General features: G+C 41.7%; 1 protein-coding gene across 2 annotated transcripts in view; it reads left to right on the plus strand.

The window, feature by feature from the left end:
• The window catches only part of LOC144691822 (uncharacterized), a 41585-nt gene that overhangs the window by 4078 nt on the left and 22918 nt on the right, over positions 1-14589 (plus strand). For both annotated transcript variants that reach the window (XM_078560343.1, XM_078560344.1), the window contains exons 2-4: positions 8208-8393; positions 10960-11072; positions 11853-12054. In XM_078560343.1, the coding sequence (XP_078416469.1) occupies positions 8234-8393; positions 10960-11072; positions 11853-12054 (475 nt within the window). In that variant the 5' untranslated portion in view covers positions 8208-8233. The remainder of the gene's footprint in view (positions 1-8207; positions 8394-10959; positions 11073-11852; positions 12055-14589) is intronic.

A 14589-nucleotide genomic window follows, 5' to 3' on the forward strand; every position in this document is an offset into this window, starting at 1 on the left:
TGAGTACTGCTTAGGGTGCCAGCCTAGATTTTGGGGCTCAAGTCCTGAAGTGGGACTTGAACCCAAAGCTGACTCAGGCGAGAGAGCTCATCACCATAATTAAGAAAGAAAGACTTCCATTTAAATAGCATCTTTCATGACCTCAGGACATCCAGAAGTGTTTCATAGCCAATTAAGTACTCTTCTTCAAGCGTAGGCAGTATTATAATGTATGGAACCATAGCTGTGCTCATTACTTTTGGTTGAAGGAGCAATGGTCACAAACAGGAAGTGCTGTACAAGAAATGCAAGATCTTCTGTTGTAAACAACAGTGACAAAAGAAAGCAGTGGATAGATAGGCTTATGTCACATGCATGCACAGACACTCACAGACAGACATTTTTCACCAAATGCATGGAGTATGAAAGAAATCATCCTGTACATCATGATGACATTTGGCGGCACAGTGTGGATCGTGCAAACTGGATTAACACAAACTGCTGAGGTTCCTATTGAGGAGGAGAACTGTACTGCGGCAAATAGACAGCAGCCAGTACTAACAGGTAAACCTTGTTGCTCAGATATCAGAGATTGATATATTTGATAAAACCCGATGAACAAATTTAAATAAGCATCCTTGTTAGTCTTGTAAGCGTTGCTGAAAGTTGGGCAACTGATGAACAGGTTTTAGTCTGGGTGCTCAATTCCCTTAATGTAGTGTGTTGATGGTTTTGGTCTCGGCATCAATGAGATAAAATGGAAAAGTTGAACTCTAAATAGGATAAAAATTGGAATGACAATTGACAAGCCATACTGCTAATGAGATGATTATGCAATAGGAACCTGCTTTAGTCACAGTGCTTATAAACCTTGGAAATAGTATAAACATTTTATGATAGTAGGGATAATCCTTACTACATCCAATAACACTCATCTCAACCCAACTCCACATTTTCCCCATCATTTCTGACTGTGCCTTTTTTTTTCACTTTTCAACCATCTATATACAAATTGTTCAAAGGCTCTGAGTTTCCCCAGCTGCCTCGCTCCACTTCTTGCCCTCTTTATGCTGTCAATAGATGCTGGCTGTGGGATAAGCTAGTTGTACATTGATAAACCACTAAACTTTACGTGCTGTGGTCACTACATCCATGCTTTTTGAATGTCTGGGTTTAAGGCAACCACATTTTTCATTTAAATAAAGAGAGCTGTGTGAAATTGAAATGATTTGCAGTATATAAAGTGGATACTGAGCTTTTTTTTTGGAAAACTATCAGGATTAGTAAATATTTGGCACTTCCAGAGGCTGGAGATGGTTAGTTGATTTTTGCTGATGGTCCTGGACTAAAGCAGTTTTATTCATTTTTGTTTATGGGATTTTGCTTTGCGCAAGATAGCTGCCATTTTTAACATAGAAAATACAACAGCTGGTTGGCTCAACCCGTCCATGTTAGTCTTTACCTTCTGCATGAGCAAGTCTTAGTCCCATTTTTCCATTATTTTTGTTACTGAATTTCAACATAATCCATTTGTATGTTAAGTTATCCAACGTTGAGACGTTTTTAAGCAACACAATAAGATGCTACACAAATACAAGACTTTTTTTCAGAAGCCACAAAACTCTGAAGCTAGCAAGCAAGTAATTAGCCATAGCCCACAAAGGACCATACTCATCTCTGTCTATTAGAGAGAGAGAGAGAGAGACAATTGGTTATATATTGAGGGGTAGCATTCCACAGGTAGGTAAGGTGGGGAGGCAGGCCTCCATGAACTACCACAGCAGTCCATTCAGCCTGTCCCACACATCTGTGGTGTTCTTTATCACAATAGATACACTTCCCATCCGACCCGAAAGCCAAGTGATGTGGGCCAGATTGTGTGTCAGCCGTGGCTCAGTGGGTAGCACTCCTGCCTCTAGTCAGAAGGTTGCTGGTTCAAGTTGAACTGCAGAACCTGAGCACAAAAATCATGGCTGATACTCTAGTATAGTACTGAAGAAGTGCTGCACTGTGAGACATGCCATCTTTTGGATGAGACATTAAACTGCAGCCCCACCTGCCCCCTCAGCTAGATTTAAAAGATCCCATGGCAGTAATTCAAAGAAGAGCAGGGGAGTTACTCCTGGTCAGTACGTATCCCTCAGTTGGCAGCATTAAAACATTATCCAACCATTCTCACATTGCTTTGCATAAATTGGCTGCCACATTTCCTACATTACAGCAGTGATTACATTGGCTGTAAAGTGTGTTGCCACATCTTGTGGTTGTGAAAGGTGCTATATAAGCGCAAGTTTTGTTTTTATCTCTTGGGATCCCCTGATAAAAACCCAGGCCAATTAGGGAAATAACATTTGGAAAATTGAAGCAAGGAAGACCCAAGAAGGCTGGTCCAGGTCCAAGATTTATCAACCTTTTCCTAGAAGTTAAATGCAGAATCTAACAATTCTAGCCAGAACAGACCCAGGTGGTCCCTCCAACGAGTTGAGTAGTCAGGTTTCTGCAACTACAGTCTTTATTGTGCCAGGTGACTTGAGAAAAAACTTGAAGGATTACTTTTGCAGTTGATATTTTGCTGTCTGACATTCAGCTCCTTAAATCGGGCTGTAGTATTAGGAAGGTAAGCATCGAATGAGAAAGAGGCAGACATCAGGATGCATCAGCTGTGGATGATCAAAAACAAAAACAGAATTACCTGGAAAAACTCAGCAGGTCTGGCAGCATCGGTGGAGAAGAAAACAGTTGACGTTTCGAGTCCTCATGACCCTTCGGCAGAACTGAAGTATAGTTAGGAGAGGGGTGAAATATAAGCTGGTCTAAGGTGGGGGGGGCGGGGGGATAGAGAAGTTGAGGGTGGGGTGGTTGTGGGGACAAGCAAGCAGTGATAGGAGCAGATAATCAAAAGATGTCACAGACAAAAGGATCAAAGAGGTGTTGAAGGTGGTGATATTATCTAAGAAAAGTGCTAATTAAGAATGGATGGCAGGACACTCAAGGTACAGCTCTAGTGGGGGTGGGGTGGAAAGACTAACAAAGTATTAGTTGTAGATTTAAAAATAATGGAAATAGGTGGGAAAAGAAGAATCTATATAAATTATTGAAAAAAAGGGGGGAGGGGGAAGAAACGGGGTGGGGATGGGGGGAGGGGGAGTTTAAGATCTAAAGTTGTTGAATTCAATATTCAGCCCGGAAGGCTGTAAAGTGCCTAGTCGGAAGATGAGGTGCTGTTCCTCCAGTTTGCGTTGGGTTTCACTGGAACAATGCAACAAGCCAAGGACAGACATGTGAGCAAGAGAACAGGGTGGAGTGTTAAAATGGCAAGCGACAGGGAGGTTTGGGTCTTTCTTGCGGACAGACCGCAGGTGTTCTGCAAAGCGGTTGCCCAGTTTGCGTTTGGTCTCTCCAATGTAGAGGAGACTGCATTGGGAGCTACGAATGCAGTAGACTAAGTAAGGGGAAATGCAAATGAAATGCTGCTTCACTTGATGTTTGACCTGCAGAACAACAGCATCACATGACAGGTAAACCATTGTGTTTTCCAGTGGGTTCCTGGGGAATAAAGTAGGGCGTGGATACTATAACAGCTCCAAACATGCTACCATATGGCATGTTGCTCTGTGACTGTATCATCTGTCTCTTTTGGACTCAAGATTCGTTTCATTTCCCAAGTCCAAAACTGACAGGGCAGGACAGAGTACATGCTCATTTTCTTCATTGATGATTAAAATGAATCAAAATTTTTAGTAATTTTAATCATAAATACCTTATTTTATGTCTTCTATTATAAGACACAAATGCATAAAATAATGAGCTCCCAAAAAAAAATCCCCCAATACATTCTATCTTTGTTTTGCAGTCCAGCAGTTCCTGGATAACCCATTCAAAGCTGGATAATTGGCAACTGTAACTGGTCTCTGTTTTGAGCAGAAAATTGCTACAATGATGATATATAATCATACGTTTATATTCTCACATCAAAACATTTCGAACTTTGTCACGCAGTGAATTGATTTAATGAGTGGTGATTGTTCTAATATTTTGTGCCAACTTTAATTCACAATCAGGAAAAGAAAGAATTTGTGTTTATATAATGCTTTGTGATATGTCTCTGAAACATCCCATATGGAATGAATTACCTTGAAGTCTGGTCACTATTCTTACAGTGAGCTAAATGACCAGTTACTGTTTTTCCTTTCCCCCAGTTTAAAAAAAATATTCATGGGATGTGGGTATACCAGCGAGGCCAGCATTCATTGCCTATCCCATGAGAAGGTGGTGGTGAGCAGCCTCCTTGAACTGCAGCAGTCCATGTGATGTAGGTACACCCACAGTACTGCTGAGGATGGAGTTACAGGATTTTGATTTAGTAACAACAAAGGAACAGCAATACATTTTCAAGTCAGGATGGTGTGTGACTTGGAGGGGAACTTGCAGGCGGTGTTCCCATGCATCTGCTCCCCTTGTCCTTCTAGGTGGTAGATGCCATGGGTTTGGGAGCTGCTGCTGAAGAAGCCTTGGCAAGTTACTGCAGTACAACTTGTAAATGGTACACGCTGCTGCCACTGTGTGTAAGTAGTGGAAGGTGTCAATGTTTTATGTGGTGGATGAGGAACCAATCAAGCAGGCTGCTTTGTCCTGGATAGTGTTGAGCTTCTTGAGTATTGTTGGAGCTGTTCTCATCCTTGTGCCTTGCAGATGGTGGAAAGGCTTTAGGGAGTCAGGAGTTACTGCAACATTCCCAGCTTCTGACCTGTTTTTCTAGGCAAAGTATTTATATGGTATTTATATGAGGACTCGAAATGTCAACTCTTTTCTCCGCCGATGCTGCCAGACCTGCTGAGTTTTTCCAGGTAATTTTGTTTTTATTTATATGGCTGGTCTGATTAAATTTTTGGTCAATCCTTCAGAAAGTTGCTAGTGGGGGACTTCGATAATGCTAATGTTGTTGAATGTTAAGGGGAAGTATTTATACTTTATATTCTTGGAGATGGCCATTACCTGACATTTATTTGGCACGAGTGCTGATTGCCACTTAGCCTCCAATCCCGACAAAGCCGTGTGCTCGCCCCACCTGCCTTTCTGTCTGTCATGAACTATGGATAACTCTCACTGAATACAGAGTTTCAGGGACCTCCTTTACCCAACAGTGGCTGGCAAACTGAGATGTTGCAAATATCTCCTGCTCCAACCTGGAAGGAGCTAGACAAATTCATTGTCATTGTCACCTACCACTGGCAATGCAGAATGAAAACAAAAACTGCTGGAAATTTGCAAGAATTCTAGCAGTGTCTGTGGAGAGAGAAACAGAGGTAACGTTTCAGGTCCTTCATCAGAACTGGCAAAAGTTAGAAATGTAATAGATTTTGTGTAAGTGGAAGAACAAAAGGAAAAGTCCATGAAAGGGTGGAGGGCAGGAGAGATTGAATGTGGCCTTTGCCCTGCTCTGAGGTGTAGTTGTGGCTGCAGCAGGTGACAGATTTCAGTGGAGAAGTCCCTGAAATGCAGGCATCTCATACATTTTCTCATTGAAGTTCAGGTAGTAGAATTTACTGGATGTAAATGCCCTCCTGCTAAGAACCCTTCACCCTCACTTCCTCCTCCCTCTTCTAATAACTTGTCTTCTACATATCCTCTGTTCATTCTCCAAGTCATGCTGCAATCCAAGGGGAATGCCAAATAGGCAGCCATGTCTGGGAGCATCTGGTTTGTGAAGATGCCTTGCAGTCAGCAAAAACTCCTTCAGCCCCTGCCACAACACTTCTGTCTACTGCAATCTTAACCACAGAAAACACCAAACGTGTAGAACTGAAGCTTCAGACAAGAAATAAACCAGCAACTCGCCTATAAGTAAATTATAATCCTTTAAAATAGTGATGGTGAGTGGGTGGGTCCTACCAGTTGCTGAACACCTGTCCAAGCTGTGCTAGGTTAAGTGAGGGTGTTAGCTAGAGAGTTCAGTTTCAAAATGGCCCCATTTGTATTGCATGTTGATTAACGTCATGATCTGCCAGCACTGCATACTTCTGACAGACGTTCAGTGTGCGAACATTATGCCCTCATCAATATGGCACCTACCGTGACTCACCTCACAGGTGTGTGTGTGTGCTGCAGAAGTAATTTTGGAGCTCTAAGGGCACTTTTAGTGCCCAACAAACTGGCTCAAATAATCCCAATTTTTCACCCTTTATGTTTTAAATTGCTGCTGTCAATAATAATCCAATTAAAATAGAAGGATAAATGTCTCCATTAAAACAGCAGATAGAGGAATGCTAAGTGCTGATCTGCCGTAAATTTCTAGCATTTTGAGCCTGTCAAAGGCTTTTAAATCATCAAAATAGATCCATTAAACACTGACTGTTTATATAATAAAAAATGAAGTGCAACAACAACTTGTAGTTAGGTAGTGCCTTTAACTTAGTACAATGCCTCAAGGTACTTCACAGTGCTGTTATTAGACAAAATTTGACACCGAGCCACATGAGATATTAGGACAGGTGAACAGAAGTCTGGTCAAAGAGGTAGGTTTTGAGAAGCATCTTAAAGGAGGAAAGAGAGAGAGAGGGGTTTGCAGGGACAGAGATGTAGAACTGAACATTTTGTTCTCAAGTGGAACGGACTACTAGTTCCTGTCAGGAGTTTACAATAGTTTAAAAGCTTATTGATTATTAATGTCACTCCCCACATTTTCCTTTGGATGTTGACTGGCTCTAATACTGATGATGCAGGCTGCCTTCCTGTGACAAAGAGACCCCCATAAACAATATTAAAAGCTAAAATATGGGATTACAAACCTGATTGTTTTCAATGAATGAAGGTCAGGACTGCTAGAGCCCTACTTCTTTATCTCATATCCAAACCCTGGCTATCTTGCAAATACACTGAGACACATCTATCACATATGCCCTTATCACAGTGAGAGGCTCAATACCAGCATCACTCCAGCAATAGGAAGTGAAATTGAGAATGATTAGCATGTAAAAAAATAAATAAAAAGAGAAGGCGTGTATCAGGTTTCATTTAAACCTTTGTACACTTTCTATAAACAAGGAAGTTATGCAAAACCCTCATAAATTACTGGCTAGGCCTCAGCTGAAGTATTGTGTCCAATTCTGTGTACCACATTTTTGGAAGGATGTCAGGGCCTTTGGGTGGGTGCGGAGAAGGTTTACTAGAACGGTACCAAGGGTGAGGACTTCATTTCTGTGGAGAGGCTGGTTTTGTTCTTAGAGCAGAGAGAGGTGGATAGAGTTACTCAGAATTATAAAGGATTTTGAGAGAGTAAATCAGGACAAACTGTTTCCACTGACAAGTGGGGCAGGAAGCAGTGGACCGACATTTAAGATAAATTGCAAAAGAACAGGAGCGCAGTTGAGACATCTTTTAACACAGCAAGTTGTTGTGATACAGAATGCAATGCCCAAAAGGATGGTGCAAGCAGATTAAAATAATAATTTTCAAAAGGGAATTGGATAGACCCGAAGAGAAAAATATTTACAGGATTATGGGTAAAGAGCACGGGATTTGCATCATTGAATAACTCTTTCGAGGAACCGGCACATGGACGATGGACCTCCTTCCCTGCTGTAAAATTCTATGGGACGCTTTCAACTCTTGGCCTATGTATTTTGGTGAACATAACACTCATTAATAATAACATTTAGTGCTTCAAGGCGATGTACTGCAAGCTTTGCGCTGGTGCGGGCATTGGAGTCAAAATGTGGGCTGGTGCAATATTTAGACTGGGTCACGTGCAATCCAAATGTGTTTGGCTCAGTGAGCCAACTGAGAAGAGAAGAGAGAAATATAAAATGACAATACATGGAATTTGAAATTACAACTTGGGAACAACCCATTTCGCCCAACTGGTCCCTCTTTGTATTTACCCTCGATAAGATGTAATCCTAATCCAATATCCCTGCTCTGTTACCACAGCCCTTTATTTCCACTTTCTTCAACTACTCGTTGAATCTATTCTTAACCGATGACACAGAGTCTTTTCGGTGCAGGAGGAGGCCAATCAGCCCATCGAGTTCATGCCAGAATGGTCTCTGCTTCAATCACTGACTCTGGTAGGGCATCCCACAGCCTTCTAATTCTCAGTTTAAAAAATGTATCTCCAGCTCCTTGTCCTAAATCTCGCCCGCACGACAAGAAAACCAATATCCCAAGGAAAGTGTTGTTTTCCTAATCAGGTACCTAACATGCTTTTTTTTTTCCCATTTGCTTTGCAGCCCTACAGAATGTCAGCATTTTCTCAATGAACTCAGGGAATTGTGTTAATCATTTCCCAATCAGGATGTTCCAGATTGACAGTGGAGAAACAGAGCAAGAATGCAAAGTGGATAGTCACTGCTGGGGATTGGAACTGTGCTGTACAAATGGTACCTTCCTCAAATGTGTGCCATTTCAGAATGAAGGTGTGTGAGCTCTCAAGGACTCAAGCCGAATGTAAAATGAACTGAAACAATCCAGTGTGTATTTCGTTTTTCTTTTATTGGGAATTTATTTCCCAATTAATAGCATAACTTGAGGTTGCAGAATTTTAAAAATTGGATTACCATAACTTACGTAGGGTTGAATGATGCAGTGGGACCCTTTCACTTCTTGGACCTGGATGTAAATTCTGCCTAGGCTGATGCAAATAAAATGATCTTCTGTGAGATGAGCTTGAGCTATCTCGACCTAGCTCCCAGTAGGCACAGGCTTGCTGCCTCCAGTTTGGCATTTAATTGACAATCCACTCACAGAGGCTGCTGTGGAAAGTGCAAACTTTGCACCGGTGCAGTTCTGAGCTGAGGTACATTGTTGGAGTAGTTTAGAGGGAGCTTTATTCTGCATCTGCCCACACAATACCTGAACTGCAGATGTTTGATATTAAATATTTTGCATGAGAAATTGTTCTATTTCACAACAGTGGTATTTCTCACCTTGATAAGCATAAAACAAAAAAAAAAAAAACACCAGTAAAACCTGGAAAGGTTAACAGTGCAATGTGGAAACTCCAGTGCATGGTGGAGGGTACAATGTGGTTTTGTGATTGAAATTTTCCACGTTGAGTTTTTTTTAATTTCCTCTCTGGATGTGGGCGGTGGTAGATAAGTTACATTTTTATTGCCACCCCCAGTTGCCTTGAGAGGTTGATGACAGGCCTTCTCCTTAGAAGCATGTCCTTGTCTTAATGCTGTTCCCACAATTGTATTGGATAGAGAATTCCTGAAACAAAAACGTTTCGAGTCTGAACTGACACAGAACTGATGAAGAGTCATATGGACTCGAAACATTAACCCTGTCTTCCTCTCCACAGATGCTGTCAGACCTGCTGAGTTTTTCCAGCTATTTTTGTTCTTGTTGCAGATTTCCAGCATCTGCAGTATTTTGCTTTCATCTTAGAGAATTCCTGAACCTCGGCCCCAGTGATGATGAAAGAACAGCTTCTAGCTGGTGTGTGAATTGGAAGGAAACTCAGAGCTGATTAAATTTCCACAATCTTGCTGCTCTTGTCGCTTCTGCAGGAACACCACCGCCTGGAAGTTCCCCTCCAAGTCACTCACCACTCCGACTTCAAAATATATCGCCATCCCTTCACTGTCGTTGAGTCAAAATCCTGGAACTCCCTTCCTAACAGCACTGTGGGTGTACCTACACCACATGGACTGCAGTGGTTCAAGAAGGCAGCTCACCCATCAACTTCTCAAGGGCAACTAGGGATGGGCAATAAATGCTGGCCCAACCAGCGAAGCCCACATCCCTGTGAATGAGTAGGAAAAAAGGTTGTGAGGCAGAGAGGTATTGCTTAAATAACCTTGGTGACCTGCTGCCAAACTGGAGATACAGGTGCCAATTGGGGGAAAGGCGCTAAGCAGAGGCAGTATGGAATTCATCAATCCTGCAACCTCTGTGAGGGACCACACTTAAAAGGAGCTAGCATTGGAGAATCAATGTTACATTGTTGTAGCTTTGTTTCTGATTTGTAATCCCTTTGAGCACAACTCCACCATGGGAGTGTATGGTCAGTGAATTTATCTTAAGGGTCCTGATTGATCTGTGATATTTCAGCCAAGTGACCATTGTATGTGAGTGTTGACACTTATCCAAGAGTAGGAGCATCAAAGCCAAGTTTGAACCTGTTTACACCTTGGGTCCATAATAAGCAAGCTTTCCAGTATTATTTACTTGACAGAGGTCAGGAATGGGAACTCTGACCAATTTTTCTAGCACTGGATGCTAAAATCAATCAAAAATCCGTGACCATTTTTCTGGATGAGATCAGCTAAATGGAGTGCTTTTTCAAAGAATCGACACAAATACGATGGGCTGAATGGCCGCCTTCTGTGTATTTTATGATTGTAATTCATCATCTACTATTGATCGAACCTGATCCATATGAACCAGCTTCTTATTTGGGATACTTATTGTGTCATTAGTCAGAGTTTATTTTTGCTGAAATGTTATATGGTTTGGCCGATTTATATTGAATCATGATGAAAAGTACTGTTAAGTGCTTTGTTGATGCCTCCTTTCCAGAGATGCATTATAATTAACTTCACAAAAGCAATGTACTGTGTAGGCATTTTACAGCCTTCCAGGCTAAACATTGAGTTCAACAATTTCAGCCCGTAACTTTTCCCCCCATTTTGTTTCCTTTCACTTTGTAGGTTTTGATTTTGCTCTAATTTATTTTCTTATTTTTGATTTCGGATGGCAGCCGTTCATCATTCTAACATTCACAGTTCTTCTAGATAGATCTTTACTTGTCACATTGCCACTCCCTATGGTCTTGCACCACAAGCCTTTCATCATTTAATCTTTCCTGTCCTCCTCCCTCCACTTGCTTAAAACCAATGACCTTTCTAACTTTTCCTGTTCTGATGAAAGGTCATTGACCTGAAAACTCTGTTTCTCTCTTGGCAGATGCTACCTGACTTGCTAAGTATTTCCAGCATTTTCTGTTTTTATTTTATATTGAACCTTTCTGCTTTACAGTTGGAATTGACTACTACCTAGGATGGGCAAAATTGAAGGTGTATTTATTGGAGATGGACTCGCACCACAGTAGTTGGGATTATTTGGGTCTATTAAGGAACACCAGCAGTTGGGTACGTAAAGCCATTGAATATATATTCCTGGATGCTCAACAGGATTGGCTGAATGGTCAATTATCTCCAATAAATCACAGAATGGAGATTGTATTAAATTTTAAAAATGTTTTTCCTCTAGTTTAGCCTGTTTTTCTCTCTAGCTCTGGCGAAGGCTTCAACTTGTGCTGGGCACAATTCCACAGACACCAGTAGCTCTCTGGTACCACACCCATACTCTTTATGTGTCAGCTGAGTTAGTGATTTTCCTCAGGTAATTCAACATAGAACTATAGGGAAAGGGGCTCTTAGTAACAAACTCTGATACTCCCTTTTGCCTCACATGTGCACACATGCCTTTACCTTTTTATTCATTTACCCTTTATTCTTTCATGGGATGGAAGCATCGCTGGCAAGGCCAGCATTTATTGCTCATTTCTAAATGCCCTTGAGAAGGTGGTGGTGAGCCGCCGCCTTGAATTGCTGCAGTCCACACAGAGCTGTTAGGAAGGGAGTTCCAGGATTTTGACCCAGCGATTGTGAAGGACCAGCAATATAGTTACCAGTCAATGATGACATTCTCCTATGGAATTCTCTTGCAGTTCCTCTGGGGTCAGTGGACCCCAGTTTGGAAATGTAAGCCGTAATTCTGAGTGGAGTTGTCAGGCAAGATTGTGATTCAACTTGAGGGATCTGGGTTGGCGTGGCAACATTCTGTAGTTATAAGAACAACAGTAGTAATTAACAAATAGCTGGCATTTCTATCTATAAATTTTCATATGCTGTAATTATATGTTACAGCTGACAGCTGCACTCCGAACACACAATATATCTGATGCAAATATCCATGTCCTCTGCCCAGAGCAAACCCCTGGAGACCAGCAGTACCCAGTCCTTGGCTTTATGTTGGCAGTGAATCAGAATTACAGCCTCGATTGGCTCAGTCAAGGATTCCACAACTTAACTAATACCAGTGAATACCTTTGCGATGTTAAACTTGGAGGTAAGATGGTGTGATGTAGGGCACATGTTTGTTGTACGTGCATAGTGTCTGAGTCTTTGTCATGTGATTTTATGTTTTTTTCTCTCTTTTGTGTGTGTGTATGGTCAGTGAAACAGCAGACTCCTAGAACTGCAAACTTCTCTAAGTTTGCATGTATTATATGCTTAATGAAACATTGATAATCTTTTTAATGATGTGTTTTTTCCTTTGTTCATGGGATGTGTCACTGGCTAGGCCAGCATTTGTTGCTCATCCCTAATTGTCCTTAAGAAGGTGGTGGTGTTCCATGCATCTGCTGCCCTTGTCCTTCTAGATGACTGATGTTGTGGGTTTGGAAGGTGCTGTCAGAGGAAGCTTGGCGCGTTGTGTGAATGTTGAAAATGCTGTGACAATTGAGGGCATGCTCTAGTTGAGATTAAGAGCAGCTGATACTAATTGGGGAAAGGTTAGGGCACATATGTAAGAACCAGTTTCCATATGTGTGGGGTGACTATGTGGAAGGGAAAAGTAGTTTGCACATTTTTGTGAATAAACCTATGTTGAAGACAGACTAGCTCCAACTCCTTCCTTTGTCAGATGGATGTTCACCGATTTAACAAGTTGCTGCAGTTCTTCTTGTCAATGGTCAACACTGTGCACTGGTGGTGGGAGTGAATATTGAAGGTGGTGACTGGGGTGCCGATCAAATGGGCTGCTTTTTCCTTAAATGGTGTCAAGCTTCTTGAGTTTTGTTGGATCCGCGCTCATCCGAGCAAGTGAAGAATATTCCATCACACTCCTGACTTGTGCTTTGTAGAGAGTGGACAGGATTTAGGGAGTGAGGAGTTAGTCACCACAGAATTCCTAACCTCTGACCTGCTCTTGTAGCCACAGTATTTAAATGGCTGGTTCAGTTAATTTTCTGGTTATTGATAACCCCCAAGATGTTGATAGTTGGGGATTCAGTGCTGTTAATACCATTGAACTGAGATGGGGAGATGGTTAGATGCTCTGTTTTTTGAAATGGCCATTGCCTGGTGCTTATATGGCGTGAATGTTACTTGCCAGGTCTGCATGTGGACATGGACTGCTCCAGTATCTGAGGAGTTGTGAATGGTACTGAACACTGCAATCATCAGCAAATGTCCCCACTTCTGACCTCAAGATGGAGGGCAGGTCATTGATGAAACAGCTGATGCTGGTTGGGCCTAGGACACTACCCTATAGAATTCCTGCAACAATGTCCTGGGGCTGAGATGATTGGCCTGCAAAAACCACAACCATTTTCCTTTGTGCTAAGTATGACTCCAACCAGTGAAGAGTTTTCCCTTCCCATTGTCTTCAATTTTGCTGGTGCTTCTTGATGCCACAATTGGTCAGATGCTGCTTTGATGTCAAAGGTAGTCACTTTCACCTTACTTCTTAAATTGAGCTCTGTTGCCCATGTTTGGACCAAGGCTATAATGAGGTCAGGAGCTGAGTGGCCATGGTAGAACCTGGCTCTACTTACTATTTAAGCGGATGTGGTGATTATTTAAAGCAACTTTTACTTTTGATGGACACATCAGTAGTATACATGGTTTATAAGTTAAATAAAAAATTAAACATGTAACATTGATATCGAGAGATGCTCTACTGCCATGGCTTTTGAAATCCATGACTTGAGTGCTATGGAGAAGGGAAAAATACTTGAGCAAGCCTGGGGAAATGTCACTTTTGCAACAGAACTTTACTGGAAACAGGAACAAGCTCAGGTAGCACTTACACCTCTAGTCGTTTGTTAGTACAGAACTTGAGTATTGCTGAAAAATGAGACACGTCTAAGCTTTTCATCTTGCACTCATCAGGACACTTGCAAGAATATTTTGTTTAGCGGTACTGGAAGCTACATATATTAATGTACAGGGCCTTGTTCTTTGCAGACAGGAAGAACATGTACAGATATTGTGTCTGTTTCAGCTAAACAAAATAAGTGACAGCCATTTGCTGACTCATTCCTCAGGGCAGTGCCTTGACCAATCAGGGTCAAGTTGCCTGGTTTAAATTTCAAACAATGCTTGGCAGTTAACTGCCAGTCACCATCAGTGGTGCACTCTCCATGGCAACGCGACTTGCCAACCAATCAGCAATCTCTTCACATACAGTATAAATTGTTGTTTTCCCCCCTTATATTGGTATTCTTGCGAGTGTCCTGATGAGTGCAAGACAAAACGCTTTGTCATGTCTCTTTTTTTTTAGCAATACTTAACACTCCTCACAGTAATTGTAGAAAAGACATGTTTGAGATGTTTTACACCACATGGCTGGACTGGGCTGTGGTTGGAGACAGGAACCAAATAGAGATGATGCTGATGTCAGCTCTACTGTTAACCTCACATGAAAATTCCCTTTGAGGGATATATGTTCAATAGTAGAATGCAAGAAATTAAAGAAGCAAACAGTTAGAACCGTACAGCACTGCGAAAACTCACTGAAGAGTGTGAATTCCAAACCATAACACCAGAAGAGATACTTTGAGGCTGATTTATGCTTGGACTGGTGGGATTCAAAGATGTG

Source organism: Cetorhinus maximus, chromosome 16 (genome assembly GCF_964194155.1).
Source record: "Cetorhinus maximus chromosome 16, sCetMax3.hap1.1, whole genome shotgun sequence".
NCBI classification, from domain to species: Eukaryota; Metazoa; Chordata; class Chondrichthyes; order Lamniformes; family Cetorhinidae; genus Cetorhinus; species Cetorhinus maximus.